Source organism: Phocoena phocoena, chromosome 13 (assembly GCF_963924675.1).
Source record: "Phocoena phocoena chromosome 13, mPhoPho1.1, whole genome shotgun sequence".
Lineage (NCBI taxonomy): Eukaryota > Metazoa > Chordata > Mammalia > Artiodactyla > Phocoenidae > Phocoena > Phocoena phocoena.
In genome coordinates this window covers 82958721-82984762 of record NC_089231.1, presented here as the reverse complement: position 1 = coordinate 82984762, position 26042 = coordinate 82958721, and the positions used below count along the sequence as shown (strand labels likewise).

General features: G+C 54.1%; 1 protein-coding gene and 1 pseudogene across 2 annotated transcripts; both read right to left on the bottom strand.

Moving 5' to 3' along the window:
* Window positions 1-23: 23 nt before the first annotated feature.
* BCL7A (BAF chromatin remodeling complex subunit BCL7A) lies at window positions 24-26000 on the bottom strand. 2 transcript variants are annotated; one of them, XM_065890469.1, is made up of 6 exons: window positions 25909-26000; window positions 18887-18968; window positions 15322-15418; window positions 10606-10773; window positions 3302-3486; window positions 24-95 (listed from the first exon to the last, which is right to left on the bottom strand). In XM_065890469.1, the coding sequence occupies exons 1-6, from the start codon at window positions 25998-26000 to the stop codon at window positions 24-26; spliced, it is 696 nt and encodes a 231-aa protein (XP_065746541.1). The 2 variants fall into 2 exon arrangements, with proteins under 2 accessions (XP_065746541.1, XP_065746542.1); XM_065890470.1 differs by having other exon boundaries at window positions 3365-3486.
* On the bottom strand, window positions 12321-12523 carry LOC136133345 (U2 spliceosomal RNA; annotated as a pseudogene).
* Window positions 26001-26042: the final 42 nt, after the last annotated feature.

Sequence of the window (26042 nt, the reverse complement as noted above, 5' to 3'; positions counted from 1 at the left end):
GATCAGAGAACTGAACTCGGTGTCTACATCTCCTCGGAGTTTTGTTGCGACGCCTCCAGTTTCATCTTTTTGGAGGGTGGCACTCCTTCCAGATCCTTGGGGGAAGAAGAAGAAAAGAGAAACACAGGTTGAGACCCCAGGAAAGCGACTCAGGTCAGCCGGGAGGTTGCAGATCAGCCCAGGAAGGACCCAAGGGCGGGTGTCCGCGGTTCTGACCCTGTGACCCTTTCGTGGACTTAAAAAGGTTCATGGACCCACGGGGAGCCTCACACCCAAGCTGCTCCTGTGTCCGCCAAGCCCATGTCACTCATGTCTTCCAATCTCTCATTAGCTGCAGGGTAATTATATCCGCAGTTTCAGGTTTACCTCTGCAAGCTCGAAGCCTAGACCAACCTGGCCGTGTTTACAACTGCTCATCCAGGGCTCAGTTAACAACTGCTCAGCCAGGGCTCAGCACAGGTGCCCGGCCCGGGGCAGACACTCAGCACTGTGGAATGTACACAAGTCTGTTATTCTGGGGGAAGGGTCCACAGTTGCCACCAAATTCCCAAGAAGTCCCAGGACTCAAAAAAAAGAAAGTTCAGGGCTTCCCTGGTGGCACAGTGGTTGAGAGTCCGCCTGCCGATGCAGGGGATGTGGGTTCATGCCCCGGTCCAGGAGGATCCCACAGGCCATGGAGCGGCTGGGCTCGTGAGCCATGACCGCTGAGCCTGCGCGTCCGGAGCCTGTGCTCCGCAACGGAAGAGGCCACAACAGTGAGAGTCCCGTGTACCGCAAAAAAAAAAAAAAAAGTTCGACGCTCACTCGTCTGCCTCTCCCTCGACCTTCTCACGCCACCATCCCAGGCAGCTCCAACCTGACCCACCACCTGAATCCAGCTCCTGACTTCGCCCATCCTAACCGGTGCTCCCACAGCTGGCGACAGCACCACTGTCTGCCTGGGATACAGTGGACCCTGGAGCCCTCCCTCCTCTCCATGCCCGCACGCCCAACTCCAACTCCAGAGACCCTCGGCCCACCCCCTCTGCCCTCTGCCTGCCACCCTGTCCACACCTGAGCCTCCAACCCTCATCTGGCTGGTGCAGCAGCCGCTCCACGGCCGCCCTACCCGGCCTTGAGCAGAGCCCAAGAGAGCTTCTTAAAGTAGCGATCCTACATAGACTGCTGTCCCACTGGCCTCAGAACAGAAGCCCAGCTCCTCGCCAGGCAGAGGCGGCCTCCCGCTCTCCCCTCCGTCCCGCCCTCCTCATCCAGCCTCCCCTTCCGCTCCTCAGGACGGCTCCTGTCTCCGGGCCTGTGCACCCTCGGTCCCCTCTGCCTAGAAAGCCTGCCCTCGCCTCCCTAACTTCTCAGCCCTCCACGGCCCCCCGCTTACGCCGTCCAGGGGGGCACTCTGCTCCTCTTAAGCATCTCCTCACCGACCCGCTCCCGTCCTCCTGCGGCATGAACCGTGGCCCACCTGTGTCTGCTGTCTCCCGGCTGTGTCTCGCCGCCCCCCCCACCCGCCGAACCCATCGTGAGCCCCGCGAGGGCTGGGGGACCATGTCTGCTGGCTCACCCGGGCTACCTCGTACCCAGCTTACTGCCTGACACACAGTGGGTACCCAATAAATGTGAAACAGAGAGAGCCCTGGGCCTTGATGTAGGATGTGTATGAGTTTCTTGAGGAAAACCCTGAGAGCAGGTACGGCAGGGAGGCACCCCTCCCTTTTCCTTATGAAAGTGCTAAAAGCTCGTGCCTTCTGGGGAAGGTGGATCCCGTTCAGGTGAAGTGTCTGCAGAGCACTTGCATGGGGGGCGCGGTGGGGGACAGTATGTGAGTTTGGGAGTGGACTCCGGAGACAGGACAACTGTCCTGCGTAAGGGAGAGGGCAGGAGGGAAGGGCTGAGAAAGGGGACGGGGAGGCTTTTATCTTTTTTAAACAGGAATGGCTGAACACCAATGCCAAGCTGTTTGCTTTAGTGCGGCGCACCCTTCGCCTTGCTCACAAACCTCGCAGCTCTGGAGACAGGTGGCATGTCTATGTGAGCAGGAAAACGGCAGAAGAGATCCCATTTCAGGTCTGGGTCCCCGGAAATGGGAGTGGGGGAGGCGTGTTAGAATGGAAGACCCCTGGACTTTTCAGATGTCAGTGGAAAGCATTACATGCCCCCAGGGTGTGGATCAAGGTTTCAAGCTATCTTTCCTCCACTGAGTTCAAGAGGCCAGGAGACCCCAGCTGCTTCTTGGTTTTACCAGCTCTATCTACATGAGGCTTTGACTTGTATCGTAGTTTTAATCAAATGGGCTCGTGCTATGCTCGAGGCTCTGTCTTGTGTTTTTCGTTTCACATTGTGAGAATATTTCTTTGTTCTCTATCTGTACCTGGGTCAACACACTCTTTTTAACAGCTGCATAGCAGGCTGTTTTATCCATGACCCCAGATTTATTTAAGCCTTCCAATACACTTAGGTTGTGGCCGATTTTCTGCCACTGCAAAGACATCTTTCATCAACACCACCTCTGGGTCTTTGGGCCTTTGGAAGGGTGTTCTATAGGCTGAAAGGGGGCTGCAGATCCAAGGGTATGGAGACGTGAAAATCTGAGAGGCACTCTCCTTTGCAGAAGGCCTGGTTGAAGGCTCCCCAGAGTACAGACAGACAGAAGTATAGACTTCTTTCTGCTACTTGTCAATTTCTCCCCAGGTATGAAAATACTCAGCAAAGTGGAAACAGTTTTATTAGTTGAAGTTTTGATACCTGAGTCCTCAGACCTCTTAGATAAGCACAGAGGGCTGATGGTAAAAGACAGTTCCGTGATCCCATTTTAGCAGCTGGAGATACTGAGGCTCATGTGTGCCAAGTGAAGGATCTGGGATTCGAACCCGGGACATTTCCTCCTGTCCACAAAGCCACCTGAGTCTGCACTGTCTGATTCAGACCAGATTGTGGCAAACGGTGATGACCCAGAAAGGGGTCCGAGCAGGGGGAGTGTTGTCAGCCGTGAAATTCCAAAGGATGATTCATCGGGCATTTAGGATTTTGAAGTCTTATCTTCCCAGCTCTAAGGGAAGTTGACTTTGGGTCACTGAGACCGGGCAGTGCTTTTGTGGACCCGAATAAACAAAGTGGTGAGGCTGGGGCTGGGATAAAGAACGCACCCCAAGGGCCAGACCCGTGTGTCTCCTCCTTCCCCATGGGCCCCAGTGACCAGCTCAGACACAGAAGGATGCTCACACATCCTGCTCAATGAATACCAGACAGTTCCAATCGTCCAAAGAGCAAACAACGAAACAGAACAGCAAAACGCCTTTTGACGTACCCCCGACACCCCAGCGGGCTCCTGGCCGATCTGGCTGCCCCTCTGAGACCTCGACCGAGGTACCTGAGAGATTGTGGATGTCTCTGCGGCCAGACCCACATCTCCAGATGGCTGCCGCTCTACTTGCTCTGAACTGTTCATCGAGTTTTCCATTGAAGACTGTGAATTCTGCTCGTCAGAAGCATCTGAGGGAAAAAGCAAGACGACAGAAGCTGTTTTCAGACACGGGAGATGCGGAGCCAGATGGACCAACTACTAAAAATACCTGGAATTGGGTAGTTTTGTGGCCAGGCGGTCTGTCAGGACGGCAAGGAGGCTGGGGGGCTTGGGAAGTGTCTTGCTTATTCTTAGGGATCTCATTTTAAGCAGCCAGGCCCCACTCTAGCCCTGTGGCCTCTGACCCTTCCCCTTGTACACCTATTACCTACCAAATGCCCTGAGAGGCCCCCTAAAGGATGCTACAGGATGCTTTGTGCTGCGTGCACCTGGCGCCCTCTGGTGGACACAGCACGCTCCAACCAACATGGCTGCTGACTCCTCCCTCTTCCTTTAGGGAGCCTGCCTTCTCCAGCTGGGGAATCCACAGAGGTAACTTGCCCCTTTGTAAACATTTCTCTTCATAATATGGATATTTTTCGGATTGTCATTGCAAGAAACAGAAAATACAGAAAAAAATTAAATCACCAACTATCTTGTCATCCACAGCTACCACGCCACTAACATTTTAGAGGATTTAGAGGACCCATCTTTCCAGATGTTTTCTCCCTACATGCATACAGTTCTACACTCTCCCCAGCTAGGGATCTCATAGTATTTTGGAAGACTTTCTCCAAAATACATGTCCTCAAAAATTCCGTAAATACAAGAGCCTCCAAAATGGCCGCACAGCATTCCATCAAGCAATCACTTATTTAATGAGTCCCGTTTCGCCAGTCGTTTGAGCTGTTTCTCGTGCATTGGTCTCCCTGCTCCCCCCACCATGTTCCTTCAGCAGAAGGAAGGTGCAGGCCTTAGCGGGCTGTGTGAGGTGATGCGGCTTTGGAAGAAGGGGGAACGGCCGGCGTACCTGAAGCTTATTTGGGGCACAGAGCGCAGGGAGGGAGCAGCCACATCACGCCCAGGGCTCAGCTCTGCTTGCATTCAAGACACCAACGACATATGTCACCCTAATGTGTAAAAAGTGCGCTAAAATACTCAAGAACGCCTTACTTTCTGGGGTTTCTGAGGCAGAGGCATAACAAAGGGGGAAAAAAATTCCAGGCTTAAGTTCTAAAGCAGGCAAGCAATATGGGGAAATGGGGGAAAGCAGGCAGCACTCCAGGGCTTGAGGACAGCAGGGCACACAGGGCTGGGGACAGGGCGGGAAGGAGCTGCAGCCCTCCTCCCAAGGAGGCTGACCCTCAGCCCGTCCATCCCAGGGGAGCCCAGGGGAGCTTCGGTTAACACACGCTCTCACTTCCCCTAAACCAGCAGTCCTGATCGCTCAGGGCAGTGCCAGGAAACCCGACACTCCGCCAGGGTCTGAGCTGGGTTCTCCTGCCACCATGGGGAGGGTCAGGGGTCCACCTCACTGAGGCCCCTGGGCTACACCTACAAGCTGGTGTCTGGGGAGGGGGACACAGGGTCTAGAAACCGGCCTGGGTTCTAATACTGCCTCTGCCACTTGTTCCTGGGTCTCAGATCCCTCACCCTCCGTAAAGTCAAGGTTGACAGTAGCCGCCCCGTTGAGCCGCTGTGAGGATTAAATGGAAAGACAGAAGTATCCAAGCAGCAAAATAATCCCAGGTGGGAGTAAATGAGGGATTATCTAGGGCAGAGAAACAAACTCCCCATAAACCTGACATATCTTTGATATTTTTAGTTTTACCTTTAAAATCCATGTAACAGCAGTTCCTCAAAAATTTAAAAATAGAATTCCTGTACGACTCAGCAATTCCACTTGTAGGATAGACCCACAAGAACTGAAAACAGGTCCTCAAACTGACACCTGTACACAAATACTCACAGCGACACTATTCACGACGGCCAAAAGGTGGAAACGGCCCAAATGTCAATTAACGGAAGAACGGATAAACAAAATGTGGTCCATCCACACAATGGAATATTATTCAGCCATAAAAAGGAATGAAGCGCTGACACAGGCTACAATGTGGATGAACCTTGAAAACATGACGCTGAATGAAAGAAGTCCGCCAAAAGTCACATATTCCATGACTCCCTTTATATATATGAAATGTCCAGATAATGTTTCTGTCTCTGTCCACAGAGATGGAAACCAGGTTGGTGGTTGCTAGGGGCTGGGGGGAATGGGGAGTGACAGCCAAAAGATACAGGGTTTCCTTTTAGAGTGATGAGCACAGTTTGGAACCAGACAGAGGTGATGACTGCACAGCATTAAAATGTGCTAAATGGTACTGAACTGCTCACTTTAAAATGCTTCCTTTTATGCTACGGGAATTTCATCTCAATTTAAAAAAAACAAAATATCCATGTTAACCTTATATTCTAGTTCATAATATATGTTTGCTTTAACAAACCTTTGCAGTTATCGTCCTCCTTCTCTGTGACTACAGATCCTTTTCTGCCCTACCCGGTGGGCTTTGCAGAGTGGAGAGGAAGGTAAGGGCCCCGTTGCAGGCTTAGAAATCATGAAGGTGGCCGGTCACCCAGAAAGGCACACTAATCCCTTGACCGGCCCAAGAGCGCAGTGGGAACTTGCCTTAGAGCTGGCGGAGCGTTCCAGGCCTCGCTGCAGTGGCCTGACTCTCTTAACCCAACAGCACTGGAACCAGCTCAGGGGAAATTATTTTCCGAGGGCCTAAATTTAGTCCAGGGAGTTTGGACATTATGTCATTCCCTGAACTCACTCAGCAGTAAACAAGTTCAAAGCAAGGTCAACAGCTGGCGACCAACCCGCCCTGTCCCGCAGGCAGTAGGCCCCAACCTGGGAAGGCCCGAGGGTCCGCCTCTTGTCCTTCCCGCAGGAGCTCGGCAGCCCCGGGCTGTGGGCAGGCAGGCCTGACCGCCAGTGCGGTCCCGCCTGGTCAAAGCTGGGCAACTGTGCCGGCCCAGAGGCCTGGCCCGGCCAGGAGGGACCCCGGTGTGGCTCCCACCTGCACCTGTGATGGGGCGTGGGGCTGTGGGTGGTAGGGAGAGGTTATGGAAGCACCGACCCCAGACGTAATTCCGCTGCCGAGCTCTACTGGACCCTTTAGGGCAAAGCAGCCGCACACCCCAAACATGGGAGAAACGAGGCTATGGCCAGAAAGTAAGAAGCCACTGGGACTTCCTGGCGGTCCAGTGGTTAAGACTCCCAATGCAAAAACAAACAAGCAAACAAACCCAGCAAGCAAGAAGCCAGGAGTGGTCCGCACCTGGCCCCGCAGGCCCCGCCCCCAGCTCCCCCAGGAACGCTCCGCCCTCCCGCTGCCCCACCCCCGCGAGCCCCGCCTCCTTTCCAGCCTCCTGAGGAGAGGCAACTTTTATTGGTCTCATCTTATGAACAAGGAAGCAGGAAGGCACGCAGGAGGTGATGCCGCTGGCCTGAGGCCACTCGGCCAGCAAGGGTCGGCTCAGATGTGACGAGCTGTCCTGTGTCCATGGCCCCGTCCCAGCACCTCCCCCCCGCCAGGCCTGGGCGGGGGGCCCCATGGGAACGAGAGGGGATGCCCACGTGCTGTACACGGGAGAAGGCGGCGCCAAAGTCCCTGGGACAGAGTTCTCAACTGGGGACGATTCTGTCCCCTGCTCCCCCAGGGGACATTTGGCCCCATCTAGAAACATTTTTGGTGTCACGACTGGGGGTGGGGCATGCTACTGGCATCTAGCGACAGAGGTGCTTCTTAATACCCCGCCATGCACAGGACTCCCCACAGCAAAGACTCATCCGGCCTCACATGCCCACAGTGCCCAGGCTGAAAGGCCCTGCTCTGCCGTTCCGCCCACCGGCTCGCTGGAGGACGACCCCGCAGGGCCTACAGAGGGCGTGCCCTTCGTCTCCACAGCCCCCTTCCAGGGCCGCGTCCTGCACACCCACTCACACCTGAGCAAAGAAGCAAAGAGGCGTGCACACAAGACTCCCTCCAGCACTGTCGGTGTAGGAAAAAGACAGAAACAACCCAAATGACCACCAACGCGGGGACTATTTAAATAAATCATGGCACATTCACGTCATTCAATGATAGGCTGGTAAAGAAAATAAGACAAATCCGTGTGTCCTAACGTGGAATTATCTCCATGGTGATGGCTAAGTGAAAGCGTTCTAAAGAGAAAGGTTATCATCTTATACAGATGCTTCTAGGGGCAGACTATCTCTGGAAGGCTACAAAACAGACTCAGCAGTGGTCCGCCCTGAGGAGGGGGACGACCCTGGAGAGCTGGGGGTGCACTTCAGTCTGCATCCTAATTCATGGTTGTTTCCCCTGTGTAGGGTTACCTGCACCCCCTTCACAGAGGTGCTCCTGGCACATGGGCATCTTCCCCCGCAGGTCCCCAGGCACTGCCCTGCAGTCCCTTCTGCCTGGGTTGCTCAGTTCCCTCCTATCTCTGCTCATCCTTTAAGACTAAGTCAGACAGCACCTCCTTACTGCATCTCACTGTGAGCTCAAAAGCCCCCTTAGGGGCCAGGCAGTGCCATGAATGAGACAAATATTTAATTCCGACACAAATAAGCTTTGTAAAGAAAATCTAAAGGAATATTCTCTTCTTCCTCAAAGAAATGTGCATTCCCCCAACCTCTCAGCCTTTTACTTTTCCACTCTTACTAGAGAAAAAGGTTCAAGAAACATATTAACTTTCCTTTTAAATCAACAATGAGAAAAACAGGGAATTCCCTGGCAGTCCAGTGGTTAGGACTCTGCGCTTTCTCTGCCAATTGCCTGGGTTCAATCCCTGGCCGGGGAACTAAGATCCCACAAGCCACATAGCCAAAAAAACAAACAAACAAAAACAGAAAACAACAGTGATCTCACGGTGTAATACATGGCAACTGCCTTTGGCCTCAGCGTCAGGGAGACAATAGGGCGTGGTGGGGAGTGTGGTAACTGGTGAATGTAGGTCCTCTTGGCCCTCTCTGGAGAGGCAGCCACATCTCTGCTCTAGCTGGTTGCTGCTCAATGGAAATGCAGGTCCAGTATTGCCAGATCTTCCCACTTTTTAAGAGAGGCTGGAAATCGATCTTATTTTAAGTGAAATCGCTCAACTTTTCGATTTCGGCATCGACAACCTGCTGTAAAGCACAGGGAGCTCAGCTCAGTGCTCTGTGATGACCTAGATGGGGGGGAAGGAGGTCCAAGGAGGGGATATAGGTATACATATAGCTGACTCGCTTCACCGTACAGCAGAAACTAACACAACATTGTAAAGCAATTTTACTCCAATAAAAAAAAAAATTTCGGCATCGAGTTCCAATTAAAAATAAAAACACCACTGGGCTCCACGGTCACACCCGCACACCACATGCTCGATCTCGTCTGTCTGCGACCTCTGTAGACTGTAATTCTCAGCTTCAGTGCTTGTCTTGCCCATGAGTTCTTGGGAGTCAGGAGTGGGACTCAGCTGACTGTCACCCAGGACTGGCATGGAGTTTTGCATGGGGCTGACGTGGGTGAAGTGTGTGGAACAGAACGGAAGGGGATGTGAATGAACTCCGCAACACAGGACGGCCTTCTCCCAAGGAGATGCACGCCCTCCCCAAGCATCTGGAAGCCCGGACTCCAGGCCAGCTGCCTTGCCCCACCAGGTAAGAGCATTATCAGCCCGGACCTCTCCCTGGAACCCCCAACTCTGCACTCGGGCATCTGCAGGCACTCCAGATGGCCCTGGCCCTGCCCCTCCACACTCCACACCCCACTGGCCCAGCCCTTCCACCTCTCCCATCACAGGTGGGGGCAAGGCTGTCCCTCCAGGTGCCGAGAGTCACTCTCCAGTCCCCTCTCTCACAGCCCACACACCGCCCATCGAACACACTCTCACCTCTGCCCCCAAAACACACCTCGATATTAGACAATCAGGGACTACTGTTCAATTTCTTAGGTGCAATAATGGTCATCGTGACTACGTAAGAGAATGTCCTTATTTTTAAAAGATGCATGCTCAAGTGTTTAGAGACAAAACGTCATAAGGTCTACAACTCAATGTCAAATGGCCTCAGAAAAAAATACTTTTAAGCAAAGCAAAAATACACAAAAAAACCAAACCAAACCACAACCCCCCTCCAACAAAAACCAAAAACCCCAAAACATTAAACATTAACAACTGACGAGTTTGGCTGGTGGGTATACAGGAGAGTATTATACTATTCGTTCAATTTTTCTGTATACTGGAAACTTTTTCATTTAAAGAGAATCCAGAGGGACTTCCCTGGTGGTCCAGTGGCTAAGACTCTGTGCTCCCAACGTACGGGGCCCCGGGTTCGATCCCTGGTTGAGGAACCAGATCCCACGTGCCACTAATAAGAGTTTGCGCGCCGCAACCAAGACCCAGTGCAGCCAAATAAATAAACATTAAAATAAATAAATAAATAGAAGACTCAAGATTAAACAAATAAATAAAAAGAAGCCAGAAGCCTCAAAATAAACCAACCTATAAATACATATATACACGTATACACACGTCCTCCACAGTCAGACCCCTTCTTACCACCTCATCAGCCACCATCCTCTCCCATCTGGACAACTACAGTAGCCCCCTCGCTGGTCTCCCTGCCTCCGCCCTGGCCTCCCCATCGTCTGACCTCAATCACAGCAACCAAGGTGATCCTTCATATCACGGCATTCAAACTCCCAAGGGCTCCTGTCTCACTCAGCATAAAGACCCGGGTCTGTGAAGTGGCCTATGAGCCCCAAAACTCGAGGTCCCGCCTCCTCTCTGACCTCATCTCGCTTGTTGAGACCCTCATGCCTTCTTCTCCAGCCACGCTGAGCACGCTCCTGCCACAGGGCCTTTGCACCGCCCACAATGTTCTTCTCCCACCTGGCTTGCTCCCTCCCCTAACCTGAGCCTCGTTTGCTCTCATGTCAACTTCTCAGTGAGGCCTTCCCTGACCATCCTATTTAAAATGCAACCCTAACCCACTCCCCTTTCTTACTTTATAATTCTCCAAAGCACTTATTTTCCAAATATTACATTGTATGATTCTTTTTAATTGCCCCTCAAGAATATGAGCTCCAGGCATTACCTTTCTTCTACCGTCACCTTCTGGGGGCCAGCACTTGGCAGGACCTCCTTAAAGACCCTTCCAACTGCCTGGCTGAAGGCTGGCGGGAGAGAGGCCCCCTCTGAGCCCAGCCCCTGAGGGCACATACCTTCGGCCCCAGGGAGCTCCTTCCTGTCGGCCTGGGCCTCATCCGCCTTGGCGTCGGTGCCGTCACCGGGCGCGGCCGAGGTGGGCTCGGGGGCGGGGCTGGAGTTGCTGCTGTTCTCCTGTTTGATGGGGGAGGCGTCTGCAATGGAGCTCTGGTTGCTGTTATCATCTGCACGGGGTGGGGGGGTGGGGGGACACGACAGAACCACAGCGTGAAATGCCGCGGCTGCTGACTCAAGGCGTGGGGGGGGGGCTCAGTCCCCCCCCGGCCTTGCTGCCCGCAGCCCTACAGGACGCTCTCCCGGGGGAGGAGACACCTCTTCCTCCTGAGGCCGCTGAGCTGCCCACCCAGGGCCGCCCCACACGTTCTGCGCAGGGTGGAAGCTCATCTGAGCTCCCCCTCCCCGACTCACTGAGGGGACTCCTGTGTTAGCGGCAGCCGACCGCAGACGGTGGCCCGGCACGTTGAAAATCTTTGGGCCAAAAAAAAAAAAAAAAGGGGGGACTTCCCTGGCAGTCCAGTGGTTAAGAATGCGAGCTCCCACAACACAGGTTCGGGTTTGATCCCTGGTCGGGGAACTAAGATCCTACATGCCACGCAGTGTGGCCAAAAATAAATAAATAAAACAAAATCTTTGGGGGTCACGTGAGGTCTTGTTCTGGGTGAAGAAACCAGACATCTTGTGGGCCTGGCTCTGAAGCACTGCAAAGGCCAAAGTGGTCCCACAAGGCAGCATTGTCAAACCGTTTCATCGGATCTGATCCAGCTGTGGACCAATTCCACTTGATACAAAATAAAAGGCAGAGAAACGGCAACAAGTTCACAACAGAAAGTGGATATTCTACAGGACAACCGGCCCAGGCTTTCCAACAAGTCAACGCAACTAAAGGAAAAAAAAATAAAAGGAGAAGCAGAGAAGATTACGGTCGTATTACAGATTAAAGAAATTTAAGAGACCTAACAACTAAGCATGACGTATGGAATTTATCTGTACCCTGTTTTGAATGTGCCAGCTCTGAGAGACATTTTGGGACAAATGGGGAATCTGAATACAGTCTGGAGTTTAAAAGTAAGGAATTAATTTTTTTAGGAGTGATAATGGTACAGTGGGTAGATAGAAATGTCATTTATCAGTGATGCGTGCTGAAGTGTTTAGGTACAGACTTAAGAATCATGACGTGGGGAAATGTACTTTAAAATCTTCTGGCATGGGTTGCATACAATTGTCAGAATTCCCTGAATTTTACACTCGAGAGCTGTGCATTTTTTTACTTGTAAATCGTAGTTCAATTAAAAAACTTAACACATTCAAAAAAACAGATGAGGCAAATGTAGCATAATGTTATGAAAACCTAGGTGGGTAGGCATATGGGTTTCATCATACTATTCTCTCTACTATTCTCTATTATGACATTTTTTCATAATAAAAAGGAAAAGGGGAAGAAAGTTAGCTGGGCAAGGGCATTAGGGGTTAAGCTGGGGGGCCAAGCTGGGGATCCTGGGGCACATCCCCCCCTTGCCCTGGACACCCTTTCTTGGGCACAAAGAGTCATTTTATTTTATTATTTTTTTGGCCGCACCGTGAGGCTTGTGGGATCTTAGTTCTCAGACCAGGAATCAAACCCAGGCCTTCAGCAGTGAAAGTGCTGAGTCCTAACCACTGGACCGCCAGGGAAGGCCCCACAGTTTGCTTTTTGACACTGAGTTATTCCCCAAGGGGGTGCACCATTCCTGGGGGTACTGCAATACCAGGTCGATGTGTGGAGGGGACACACATCCACACATAGCAAGCTCCTATTCCAACCGCCTGCTCCAAAGATCCATTCAATATATTGTCCTTGGATGGAGGACGTATCAGATATTAAACTGATAAGAACAGATACTACACTTGACCTTAGCCGAAAGGCCGAGAAGCGAGCAAAGAGTCATTTTAAACTACAGATACCCATGTGGTGTTACCCTGCTTTCCTGGGCCATGCTGTGCACCTGGGACCAAGGCCATTTTTGTAAAAATGAGAGAGAGAGGAAGAAAGAAACAGACAGGGAAGGAAGGAGAGGAGAGAAAACGAGAAGCACATCGACACATCCAGGGCACCTAACTACATGCCGGGCACCAGGCCAGGGAATTTACAGTCACCTCGTTTAATATCAACAACCTCCCAGATGGGGAAACTGAGTCGCAGCAGCAGAGCCCCTGGGTCGGGCTGGTCTGCCCAGCCCCAAACCCCGAGTCTTTCCTCTACCTCAACCTGGTGAGGAAGCGCCAGGCAGCCCTGCAGCCCTGACTTGGTAAATTGCATCTTATTTTAAGTGTACTCTGGGGCGCTCATTACACAAAAGCATCCTCTCGTGAATTCTGGGACTTAAAAAAAAAAAAGATATAAACACCCTCGATTTACCTTTCGAGAAAATCTCAGCCTCCTTCCTATGCCAAGATACATGGCCGTGTGTGTTGGAAGCACAGAAGGCGGAGGCTCAACCTCTGGGTCCCAGCGTTAGGTCATGCTAATTAAGGACAGTAAGCGCTAATGTTTAACAAGTCAGCTGCCCTGAGCCTTGCCTGGTAACCTGGTAACGGCGTGACCCTGATGCTTGGGCTGACCTCAGGTGGATCCTGGAGACAGATGCCCTGTCCCTTCATGTCCTCCTGTGGCCATCCTCCCGCCTGTAGCCTTCCAGATAACTCTAACCAGGCCCATAGCTTTCCCTGAGCTTTCACTCCCTGCAGGCGGACTTGGTCTTTCCTGGCTGCACATGTACTAAAATGGAAGGTGAGCACGGTTCCTGAGTCGGGGACCTGGGTTGCTCAGTATTCTAGATTTTTCTGGGCTAGTGGCCGTGAACTTGAATTCTGCCTCCTCCAAAGGACTGCAGGTGCCCGCACTGGCATTTATGAACTTCCTAACTCTGCACAAGTTACTTCGCCTCCTCGAGCCTTAGCTTCACCATCTGTACAAAGGTGGCTCATCACCAGGATTAAATGAGGTAATGCCCAAAATGGGCTGAGCAAGATGCTTGGCACACTGTGACAGCTTCTTAGATGTTAGCTACTGATACGCCAAGGCCTTTAAGGGATTATCTTATTCAATATTCATAACGACCTTGTGAAGTAGGCATTACCACCCCAAGGCTACGTGTTCAGTACCTAGCCCAGGATCACGCCATGATGGGTAGATCCTAGGAGAGTCACATTAGAATCCAGGTGGGATCCTGCCCTCTGCTCGAAAAGGTTCTCACCTGTAATTCTATGAATTAACTGAAACTGAGCCAGGCCAGGGGCCTCCTCGGTCCCCAGAGAGTGGGGATGCTAACCAGCGACAGAGGGACAGGGTGCGTCCCAACTCAAATACCTATTTCTGAAAATGAAATGCATCCCGACTAAAATTATACGGCCAGTTGTTGGTGTGTGTGTGTGTGTGTGTGTGTGTGTGTAAGACACTTTCTTGACATGTTAACTGTCAGCGAACACCCCCCCCTGTGCTTCTCTGAAGCCAATTCAGCAAAAAGCAAGACTCCTTGCCCTTGGAGCTTGTGACTGTTTTCCAGACTAGTCAGTTTGGGCAAATGGGGAAGTTTGCTGGCCTCCCTTCCCCCAGAGTAAGACAGCCTGGATCTGGAGGGTTACAAACTAGATCCAACCACTATTCCCTCTTGACTTACTTGTTTATTTATCTAACATCACCTTGTTGCGCAAAAAGGCTTGGGTGGTCAGAAGTACAAAGACACTGAAGCTGGGATCAAGACAGAGAAAGGCAAGTGCTGGGAGCTCCTAGACCGGCAGGGCCAGGCTGCGGACAAAACAGGAGGTGAGCCTGGTGGGCCTGGAGAGGCCACGCTCTCCCCGCAGGGGCAGCTGCTCCTGTTGCAGTGGGCTGTGGCCTCGAGGAAGAACATGCCCAAGGGCTGGCAGATCTGATTTCTCAAAGGATGGGAGAAATGCAAATTTTCTGATTTATAAATATCAGAAACTCAATTTTTTAGAAACTTCTGGTTCAACTCTCTGAGGTTAGAAGTCAGGTAGTGGTTTTCCATGGTGGGTTGGGGAATGACCGGGAGGGGACAACACGGGGATTGCCGGGAACATTCTGTCCTGATTTGGGCTGGTGACAAAGGTGTGTGCAGTTTGTGAACATCTCATGGAGCCACACACTTAGGATTTGTGCCTTTCCTCTCAGATAAAAAGGTAAAAAAAAAAACCCACCAGCAGCATCAGAACTGCAGACTGGCTAAAGCATGTCAACAGCCTGGATCTGATCAGTGGGACACTGGTTACAACTTTTGAAACAAGACAGCAAAGGAAGTTAGGCAGTCGATGTAGAAGGGAAGGTCCTAGGGTCCCAGACTGATTCACATGAAGTCAGAAATCCAGTTAGAGCTTCCCAGTAGCCCAAGTGAAATAGGAAATAAGAATCATTCATATGATACGTCAGGCCCAGGAGGGAAAAAGATAAGATTCCCCCAAAAAACTTCCTGGGCACATGGGGCTAACAGAACACGTCCTGTGACATTTGTGTCTCTGGCTCATTTAATGACTCTTGGCTTTGCTGCTCTTCTCCTCTGCTGAGCCTCCTCCTTGGCACAGAAGCCTCCCGGTCCTGCCCAGCCCTCCTACCCCTCGACTGGAATGTGAACAAACCTGCTGGTAAAACAAAAACACAACCAAGTGCTGCGGGCAGGAGAGGGGCCCGGCTGGCTGGCTGGCTGCGGGGAGCTCACCGTGCATGTCCATCATTCCCGGGGAGGAGCTGTTCTCCGGGGTGGTCACCTCTGAGCCACACTTCTCATCTTTGCCCTTTTTCTTGTTCTTGTTTTTCTGGAGGAGAAAAATGATGCAGAAACCGAGTCATCAAATTGTGTGTGTGTGTGCACGCGCGAGTGAGACCCTGGGGAGCGAGATGAATATTTTATTCCGCTGACTCATCCTGGAGCCCCCAGGGCTCTGGAGGGCTCCACTGGCCGGCATTTGAACACGTCCCAGGAGGAGCCTCACCTGCTTTGGAATCAAGGAGCCCTGTGGAGGGGAGGCTTCCGGGGCTGCGATGGGGGGCTGGGGGTAAGGCTGCCTTGCTTCTGGGGCCAGCCCCACAGGTATGCAAACACCCTGGCTGGCGGGAATTTCCTCTGGGGAAAAGGCCATGGTCACCCTGCCCGAAGCAGGTACAGTACAGGGATGCCAGGTAAGGGATGGAAAAGACAGCTCACACATTTCCACCATCTTCAGGCCCCTGGGACTGCCTTCCTCAAAGACAGTCAGCTGACTTCCGGCCCGACACTGGGGACCAGGTGAGGAGGGAAAGCCCAGGGGAGGAGGGAAAGGTCAAGGGGATGCTTTTGTACATGGTTCCATTTTTTACGGATGGAATGGAATTTTGTGGAAACAACCTAACTGTGTCCATTGGTAAAAGACTTGTTAAACACATTACAGTACATTCACTCAACGCACTGGGATGTGACAATCACAGAGTCCAAGTACAAGCTCTTCCTGTACTAATATGGAAGGATCCGCAGAAATATTCACATATTAAAATATTTCAGTATCTCCAAGATGTATTAAAGAAAGGTGCAGAACATGTGAACAGGATGCTGCCACTGGTGGTAAAGGAAGAGCATAAATGAGCGTGTGTTTGTAGTTTTGCGTGCACAAGCTCTCTGGAAGGATAAACAAATACTGGTTGTCTCCAAGGAAAAGAGCTGGATGGGGTTGGAGGTGTTCAGCCGGGATGGGAAGCAGATGTATAAAAAGATAAGACTGTAAAAAAAAAAGTAACATGTGAAGAATATGCAAACCTATAGAAACAGAAAGTAGACTGGTGGTTTCCAGGATCTTGGGGAGGGTATGCGTTTTGTTTTCGGGGTAATGAAAAACGTTCTGGAATTACAGCGGTGATGGTTGCACAGCTGTAAATATACCAACACTGACTGGCACACTTTAAAAGAGTGAACTTTATGGCATGTGAATCGTTTTAGTTTTAAAAAAGAGTTTTAAAGTAACAATTGAATTTTGTAACGTGTTTTACCTATTTAAGAGAAGACAATTTTCAAGAGTTCTGAAGAAAAAAAAAAAATGATGTAACCACGTCATTACTGGGTGTTTGAAAACAAGAAAAGAGGGACTTCTGTTGGCGGTCAGGTAGTTAAGCCTCCGCGCTTCCAATGCAGGGGACATGGAAAGTTTGATCCCTGGTCAGGGAACTAAGATCCCACATGCCGCGCGGTCAAAAAAACCCAACCAAAAACAAAAACATGGAAAGCTACCCCTTCCCGCTGAAGATTACCGGCCACAACCATCAGGGATTCGGATCCAGCTATCCAGGGTGAGGCCCAGGAACCTGCATTTTGTTGAGACTCCCAGGGGATCTAATGCTCAGCCAGGCGTGGGACCCACCACCCTAGAGAAAGGGGGGAGGAGTATTGTACATCTTGGCTCAGAGATGACAGCGAATTAGCATCTGAGCACTGTCTGCGCAGCTGTGCTGAGCTAAATTCTTCCCATATGATATACTGCCTTTGCTCTGTCGCAGAAACCCCAGGAGCTGGATGTTACTGTTCTACAGCACAAAAGAGGGAACTAACCCAGCGAGGTGGGGTCACCCGTCTGGTATCACAGGCTAATTGGGGGTAGTCTGTCCAAATCCAAACCTTGAGGTCTTTGCCCAGCCCCAGGCTGCCCTGTCCTTCCTGATAGCCCATATATTACATTCTCTCCTTCGTCACAATCCATTTGGCACTTCCCTGATGTCTGTTTCATGCTATTCTATAATTATCTTCCCCCAACAAGATTATAAATTCCTTGAGAGCTGGGACCACATCTTCTCAAATGCAACCGGCGTTTATACAACACCTAATGATGTGCAAGGCGCAGACACAAGCTCCTGTGGGCAAGAGCCAGGAGCTGCCTTCGAGGAGGCTGGCTGCACTCTGCTCTCCCTCCGGAACGGCCGGCACCAAAGGCCAGGACAGTCTATGTCGGTGCCTCTGGGGGAAGCAGCCCTGGTGGCTCCACGAACCAGCCCAGGCGAGGACCAGAGGGGATGACAAGCCCCCACGTTCTCAGCCCAGCACCGACCCACCCAGGGGCTGCATGTGATCAAAGGGTCAAGAATGGAGCCTCAGCCCTGCCAGGAGACCCAAGACTCGTGGGGCAGGTCACAGGAGACTGTGGAGAGAGGCTTTATCCCGCAGTTCTTTTTTTATTCTTGGCCACGCCACACGGCAGGCAGGATCTTAGTTCCCTGACCAGGGATTGAACCCGTGCCCTCTGCAGTGGTATTGTGGAATCTTAACCACTGGACCGCCAGGGAAGTCTCTGCCCCGCTTTATGGCCCCTAGAAACCTACCAATCGTGCCCACTGTCACGACTGGAGGCATGTGGTCAGTGTGAGCTGAGCCATCCTTGCATAGTAGGGAAGGCACTCAGGCAGGACGAACAGCCCATGCAAAGGCCTGTCAGTGGGACCATTCTGGATTTTGACTGGAAATGAGAGCAGCTGACCTGTGGGTCTTTGAGGGTAACTGGCCTGGGACCCACCAGGCTGAAAAACTATCCGTGATGCGGGGCAAGTCTGTCATCAATGCCTCCCTGAGAGCAAGCGCAGCCACGCGGCCTTCCTCTAGAGGTCACAGTCGCCGCCCCTCCTGGAACCCTCCCCTGTCAATGGTCCCTGCTTCTCCGCACCAAACTTTCACGCTGGGGTCACCCTTCACCAGCAGCTCCAACCACCAGAAGGCTCTCCAAGAGTGGAGAGTATGTGCTTTGGAGTCAAAAGACCTGACATTTGCTGTGTGACTCTGGGGAAATGGCTTTGCCTCTCTGAGCCTGTGTCTTCCCTTGTCCAGAGTGGATAAAGAGCTCACTCCACAAAGTAGTGCCTGGCAGATGGTCAGGTGCCAAGAATGACACCACAACGATGGGGGAGGTACCTGTCTGCAGGTACCGCCACGCCCACCGCAAAGCCATGGTGCCCAGGGCCTCAGGGAGAGGATAACTCTGCACTAAGCAGTGTGCCCACTGGCAAACCATGGGGCTGTCAGCCCCGAAGAGGCGACTTACAGGGGACATTCCCCACCTCTCTGAGGGCCAAACTCTGGGGCTGGATGATGGGGGAGGGGTAGACACAGGTTCAGCAGCCTCTCCAGCCCTAAGCTGGGTCCTTCCGCTGCCAAATGGCCTTGGCCCCAGGGTCCCCGCATGGTGGGTGGCAGTGGACAGCCCCCGCTCCCTGTGATGGGAGAGAGTGTGGATGGACAGCCCCACCCCAGGGGACCGGCCCCACATACTCACATCGTCAACCTTTGGCTCCGTCACAGGGACCCACTTGTAGATTCGCAGGGATGTGTCACCCACAGTCACCCACTTCTTCTCCCTGCAGAGGACGAGGAAGAACCCATTACCGGGGGGCTTCGGGGGCAGGCCCTTGCTCACGCCGGCGGGGGGCACAGGCCGCACTCCCTTGGAGCAGCTGTGACGCGGTGACAGCTCCAGGCAGGGCTGAGAGAACATCTCCGGATCACACAGACGAGGGCTTGAATCCCAGCTCCGCCGCTCGCTGGCTGGGGGCCCCTGGGCAAGTCACTTCGCCAGCCTGAGCCTCAGTTTCCCCATCTGCTAGACCACATGGGGTCGTCAGTCTCTCCAGGCTTCCGCGAGTGAGACAAAGCATGTTGCATGTCGACTGCTTCCTGTGCCTGGAAGAGTGCCTCGTGAGACCGGAGGGGAGGGCGGGGCTGCCACTGGGATGATTCCTCTGGATGGAGGGAATCAGCCCCGGTTCCTCCAGCCTTCACCCCCCCAGAGCCGGCGAACTGGGCCACCCGAGCCCCTCTGGGCAGCAGAGAGGGCTTCAGAACAGGGCATTTCCTCCGCGGGGGTGGGAGGGTCTTCCCCAAGGGCACCCAGGGGCTCACCCTGCCCCCCTCACCCTGCACCCTGCCTCAGAGGTCGTGGGAAGGGAAGCAGGAGCTGACAGCATGAGTAACCACCCCAGGCTCTTCCGGGCAAACGCCAGTTAGATCAGCCCCGGGGAATGGAGAGCAGGGGGGAACCTGGATGCCCAGTGGCCTCGGCCCCAAGGGCAGTCCCCAGATGCTGAAACCGAGGGGCTGCGGCAGGGAAGCACAGCCCCGTCTGCGGGCAGCCACGGCCGGGAGGTTGCCTGCCCCGAGACCCTATACGTCAGTTCGGAGACAGGCTTCAGTTCCAGGGTCTCAGCTCCTAACGTCTGCACAGGTGCCCCCGATCCACCCCCAGCCACATCCTAAACTCCTGGGGCACAGTGCCCAGGGGCCCCCAGCTGCCAAAGGCAGGTTGATGGTGAGAAGCAAATCACAAGCCACGAGAAGGAAAGGGGGTGACTGCTTTTCACTAAGGGTAATGATGGTAATTACCACTCTCTCCTCCTACCTCTCTGCTTCGAGCATCGTCCTTCTCTAGCTATATCACCCCAGCCTCCCAACTTCGGTCCTCGACCTCTGGCAGCCTACGAGTCAGGTCCTGTCACCTCCTGCCCCTAACACTAGGAGTGACAGCCAGAGGCCACGTGCCTGAGGACACCATGGCTAAGGGAGAGCCCCCCTCAGAAGGAAAGCTGGGGTTTCAACCAGGGAGCTGGGCTCTGGAGTCCACAATTTGATGGGACAGCCAGACGTACACCTGCTGTAGGTGGCATAGCGGCCGGGAGCCCTCAGCAACGTTAGCGACACGGGTTCCACCAGAGCCGAGAATCACGTGTGGCTGTGGGCGCCTCGTCCAGCCTCCCCACCAAGACCTTGGCCTTGGGTCCTCTCCTCCATGGGCAAGTAGCCCTCCCAAGCTGGTGAGACACGTTACCGCCACCTGGCTCCCATTCACCACTGGGGGTTCCAGGTACCCAAGCACACTCAAAACCAGCTGACCCAAACCACGGACACTTCCATACCCCAAACTGTGCCTGCGCGGGTCCGTCCCAAAGTCCCCGGCTGGCGGAAGCTAGGGCCTGGCTTTTCCTTATTCTACTATGACCATTTCTAGTGCCTTCTGTGCGCTGAGCACACACTCTAATCATCCCATAAGCTCTCGTGGCAGCAACTGTCACCTTTCCTGTTTGACAGATAAAGAAACTGAGGCAGGGGGAGGTGGAGTCATTCTCCCTAGAACCAGTGTTCAAACCTCCATGCCACACTGCTTTTTGGAGCAGCCTCCCCTGCCCCATCCCTGCCCCGTTTAGCCCTGAGAGAATTAAACAAAGTCAGGCACCTAAGTCACCACCCACCTGTCCCCAGCCTCTCAGAGGCAGGATGGACGATCCACAAGCCCAGTCTTTCCCCACCTTCGTGCTGAATAATCAACAGGTGCCTGGAAGGGACAGAGACGTTCCAAGAAACAACCTTGGTGACAAAGCAACAATGATAATGGCCATTGTGCGCTGAGGGCTTCCATGCCAAGCACTTTACTTACATGCCCTCTCTCCCGACAATTGCCAACAGACCTGTGAGAGGGAGACTACTGTCACCCCACTTTATAGATGGGGCAATGGGAGGCCCAGAGAAGTTATACCAGTAGCTCATGGTCACACAGCTAGTCAACGGCAGAACCAGGACTGGACACGGGCTCTGACCCCTGCTATTCTGTCTCCTGTGAAACACTACTAAGAAATGACTCCACAGAGCACATCGGTGACAGAAGCTGGACAAATCGCCCAAATCCCATGCAAATGGCCAAAGGCACTCACTACTCACAAGCCCCTCAGCTGGCTTCTTTGGTCCGGGCCCCAGTAGGTCAGCAAATCCAAGGCTTGATTGTGTCATTAAAAAAAAAAAAAAAAGTAATTGACTTGCAATAGACAGGACACCTCTCAGGTGCCGGATCTGGGCTTCTCAGGCCACACCTGAGCCAAGATGAATGTATCAAGTGGCAGGTAGCTTCCCAGAGAGGTTACAGGCCCTGCAGGTTCGGAGCTGAACACAGGTAGGTTCTGGTGCCTCCCTTGGTCCAGGTTCCCAACTCACCCCAGGGATTAGAAACCGTTCTCCAGTTGCATTTCTAGGTGTGGGCATTGAGGGGCCATGGGACAGAGGGAAGAGCATTGAGAACCCGACCTCAGCCTGGTATCCGGCCAGCAGCCACCCAGGGAGACACAGGCCCCAGAGCTCAGGGGCGAGTCACTGAGTGAGTAGCCGGTACTTCGGAGACACATCCAGGGAGCGCCGGGTGTGTCATCAAGCCAGCGGCCTGGCAGCGCCTCGGGAAATGACACAGGAACTCCAGAGAGCAGCTGAGAGTTCCCACTACCACCTCCAAACCCATCACCCTAGAACACACAGCCCCCCAAGCCCAAAGAAAGGTATTAAGCTGTACTTAATTACATCCGCAGTAGCAAACAAGTAGCCAACAGGCGTGTTTTGTCTGGCCTGCACGGTACTTTTAAAAATTTGAATCAATTACCAGACTTAAAAAAAAAAAAAAAAAGAAGCCAGACCCCACATTAAAATGCAGATTCCTGGCCACTCTCAAAAACATGTTCTGGCCACGAGGGGCCCACATGCCCCGAGGAGCACTGACTCTCTCCAGATGGGGCCCTGGGGCTCCCTCGGATCCCCCAGGTCTCACCACCTGCAGGCACTGGGCTCGGATTCACCACAACCACCAGGCCGCAGCCCAACCTTGCCACGAAGCTGCCCTGGGCACGGCCTGAGCCCTCCTGCCTTGCTGGCCCCTGGTAACCAGCCAGGCTTAAGTGCCTCTCTCTTCCCCACCAGGCTTGGGCTCCTGGACAAAAGCAGCAAATGAGGTCCCAGCTGCAGGAATAGAGACCCAAACGCCCCTCCCCAGCACGGGCTCCTGTGTAAACTATGCGCACCCTTCTCCCCAGATTCTCTAGGCCGAGGGCAATGTCTAATGTTCCCCCAAGGTCAGGTCCAAGGAAGGGCTAGCCAGCCAGGGTGACCTGACTCCCTCAAAGAGGGCTCCGAACCCCTCACTCCTGATCCACTTCTCAGGGCTAGTCCTTGGCGCCGTAGGAGGCCTGGCTACAGCTGGCCTCATCCTAACTAGGCCCAGGCCCGCTTGACCTGCCCTGTGCCTGGTAGAAGGGTGCCCCTGGAAGTACCAAGGTGAGGGTTTAGGCACAGTCAAACCTCCCCTCGCCCCCAGAGACGGGCGGGAAGTCTTGGGGAACAGGCCTCTCTCTGTCTTCACAAGCCACCCTTCAGACCACGGATCCAGGGGTCCAAGGCCTAAGCCTACTTCGAGGCTCAAGGCTTTGCCTCCCGCCCAGGGACTCCCCCTGCCCTGCTTTTCTCCGCCCACACGGGGCCTCCTAACCCTGCCCCAGCTTCCCCAAAAGGAGCCCACCATTTCGTTCTTCCTTCTTGTTCTAGCTGCCTCTCACTCCACCAACCTGCCTTGCTGGGACACAGAAAGGAGAGGAGAAACGGCCGGCAGCTACCGACAGGGTGGCCACGGCTGGCTGTTGGCTTTTTCCACAGCAGGGGAAGGGTAGGGCTGGCAGAAGGGGGAATTTTTAGGGGTCCCTGGGACTGAGGAGAAATACCACCTTAGGCTTACAGGCTAAGTGGTATGCCAGGCACCTCCATTCTGGATTTAAAAAAACAAAACAAAACAAAACAAAACAGGATGCAGAGTTAAATTGGAATTTCAGATAAATGACGAACAATTTTTTTAGTATAAGTATGTCTCAATTAGTGCATGGGACATACTTACACTAAAAAAAAAAAGGAAGTATTTAAAAATATTATTTCTTTGTTTACCTGAAATTCAAATTTAACTGGGTGCCCCATAATTTTATTTGCTCAATCTGGCAACCCAGTGTCCCAGCCAGTGGTGAAATGCACGGTTGGTGGCTACACAGTTAATAAACAACCCCAAACCACAAGGGCTGACTGGAAGACGCATTCTGAAGGCACAGCGAGGGTGAGATTTGGCTTTTCGGGGCTGGGGAAACCCAGGAAACAAGGCAAAAGCTTTTTTTTTTTTTTTACTTAGAATGGGCAGGAGAAAAAGAAAAAGAAAGAAAAAGAAAAATCAGCAAAATGCAAGTTTCTACCCCACAGTAAGGACCGCATTTAATGACTGCTCCTGTGTGTAGGATAAGTGCTTTTCGAGACATGGTGCTATTCCAGAAGGGGAGAAGGTAGCACAGGAACCTCTGGTCGTGGTTAGAGAAGTTATGTGGTTAGCCCAAGGTCACACTGGAAGCCCAGCCATGAGATCCCAAAGCCTGAGGTCTTCTAGAGGACTTGACTCGTAGTTTCCCAAGACACAAAAAAGGAAGGGAGACACGTTCTCCTCTTGTCCCCCCAAACACAGGCCTCGCCGGCAGCGGGCTAAGCAACACTGAGGGCCACCAGGCCGGCTGCTCTGGGGCCGGCAGGGTGGAAAACCCCACACAGCTCCATCTGCCCTCCCAGCAGAGCAGCTGTCAGGGTGCAGGAGCCTCCGCCAGGCTGGGAACCTGGAGCGCAAGGCCCCGCCAAGCCTCCCGTAGCACGGAAAGGCAGCTGGCCCCCACCCCTTTCTCACCTCCAGGCTGCTGACAGAAGGGACTCAGGCCCAGACAACAGCTCTTTCTTTGCACAGGCGTTCAGGCAGGGGACCACTCCAGCCTTCCCTCTGGGAATCCCGCAGGAGAGGGGGTGGTGGGCTTGTTTTCCCCTGTGCATTTTGGCCTGCAGCTGTTTCTGCCATTTTTAAATGGCTCCAGTCCGGGCACTGGGCGCCCTGCGCACCAGGGGAGCTCCCACGGCAGGGAAGACTTGGATCTCAACTTTGGAAGGCCTTCCCTTCTCACGGTTCTGAAAATTCTTTGTCCCACTAGAGCCAAACCCAGCCCTCGGCCGGGCATCCGGCCATCTGCAGACAGCCCTTTCCATAGGAGGCCCGGGAGCACGTGGACTTTATTGATTTTCCTCTTGCCTTTTTTGTTGGGTTTGACTCAGAAAGGACAGCTAACTTGTGACACGGCTAGACTGGAGGCTAGCCCCCAGTGGTTTTGAGGGACCGAGGCGAGGCGTTACTCAAGAAATGACACCCCTAAACATAAACAGAGCCCGCCACGGGGCCTGCGAGGGTTTGCAGGCTTTAAATAAAGGGTCAGGACGAGCCCGCGGGCGCTGACACTCGAACGGCGCTGCGGCTCCCCTCCCTCCCTGACCCTGGTGAGGCCGTGGGAAAAAAATAATAAAGTTGAAATCCGGGAGCTGGGAGTTTTCAACAAGTCCGCCCCAACCTGGCGATCGGCTCGCGCCTCGGGCCTGGCCCTCGGGCCGATTCCGAGACAGACCCGGACGAGGCCGGGGAAACGTTCAGTCGTATTAATTACAACCAGGCCACGCCGGACGGAATCTCACGTGAGCTGGAGAAACCGCACGGCAGACACCGAGTCCCCCTCGCCCCCCGCGCAAAGAACAAAAACAACGGCTCTCTCCGCAAAACAAACGCGAGCTGCCGGGTTCGGACAGGCAGACGCGGCCCAGGACCGGGGTCTGGCCCCCAACATTCGCTTGCCCAGACCCCCGCGCCCGGGTCCGGGCACAGCGGGGCGGGAGGGGGGAGCCCGGAGCCCCGGGCCCCGCGGCCGCCGCCGGCGTTTCCTCCTCGCGCTCGCCCCCATCTTTCTTCCTCGCCAAGATCCCTCGCTCCAGGCAGCCCAAAGCGCTAAATTTAAACGGCTCGCGCTCTGCAAACTCCGCAGACTCGAGGGCGCCGGGCCTGGGAGGCGGGGAGCGAGCGAGCCAGCCAGCCAGCCAGCCAGCCGGCCGGGGAGGGAGGGAGGGAGCGAGGGAGGCCCGGCGCGGGCAAGGGCGCGGGGGCCGGCGCTGCGCCGCCCGGGGCGCGCGGGTAGGAGACGGAGACAGCGGCGGCGGCCCGCTCGGTGCCTGCACAATGGAGCTCGCGCTCTCCCCTCTGCCGCCGGCATCGCGGCCCCGGCGCGCGGGAAGCCGCTTTCATGTGACTTGCACAAAACGAAATGGCTTCTGGGGCCGGCCCCGAGCCCCCCTCCCGGGAGCCGAGCGCCGCGCCGGGGACTGCCCGCCGCTCCACCGCCCGGCCCGGGGCGCCCGCCGCCTCCAGGCTGCCGCCGCCGCGCCAGGTGGGCGACAGGCGCGAGCGCACCTGGGCAGCGGCCGCGGCCCCCGCCGCGCGCAGGTGACCCGGCTCGCGCGCCGCCCGCCCTCTCCAACTCCTGGGCCCGCGGGCGGCCCGGGGCGCTGCGCCCCGCCGGCTTTTTGTATCTGGTCTCGGGGTTCGGGGCGGCCGCGGCGCGAGCCTGCAACCGAACGAGAGAACAAGCCGGCGCCTCCGCTTACCATTTGCGCACTTTCTCGATAGCCGCCATGACCCTCTTGATATCATCTTTGGCCCGGCTCCTGGTCTCGGCTCGAACCGACCTGCCCGACATGGTTCTGGCGGGGAGAGAGAGGCTGGGGGAGCGCGCCCGCCG

What these genes read in the sequence shown, in the direction of transcription:
- BCL7A (XM_065890469.1), bottom strand. Translation starts at nt 26,000, where the DNA reads ATGTCGGGCAGGTCGGTTCGAGCCGAGACCAGGAGCCGGGCCAAAGAT. An exon ending in ATCGAGAAAGTGCGCAAATG is followed by an intron (nt 18,969 to 25,908) that starts GTAAGCGGAGGC and finishes CGTCCTCTGCAG; the next exon opens with GGAGAAGAAGTGGGTGACTG. An exon ending in GGGAATGATGGACATGCACG is followed by an intron (nt 10,774 to 15,321) that starts GTGAGCTCCCCG and finishes CACCCCGTGCAG; the next exon opens with ATGATAACAGCAACCAGAGC.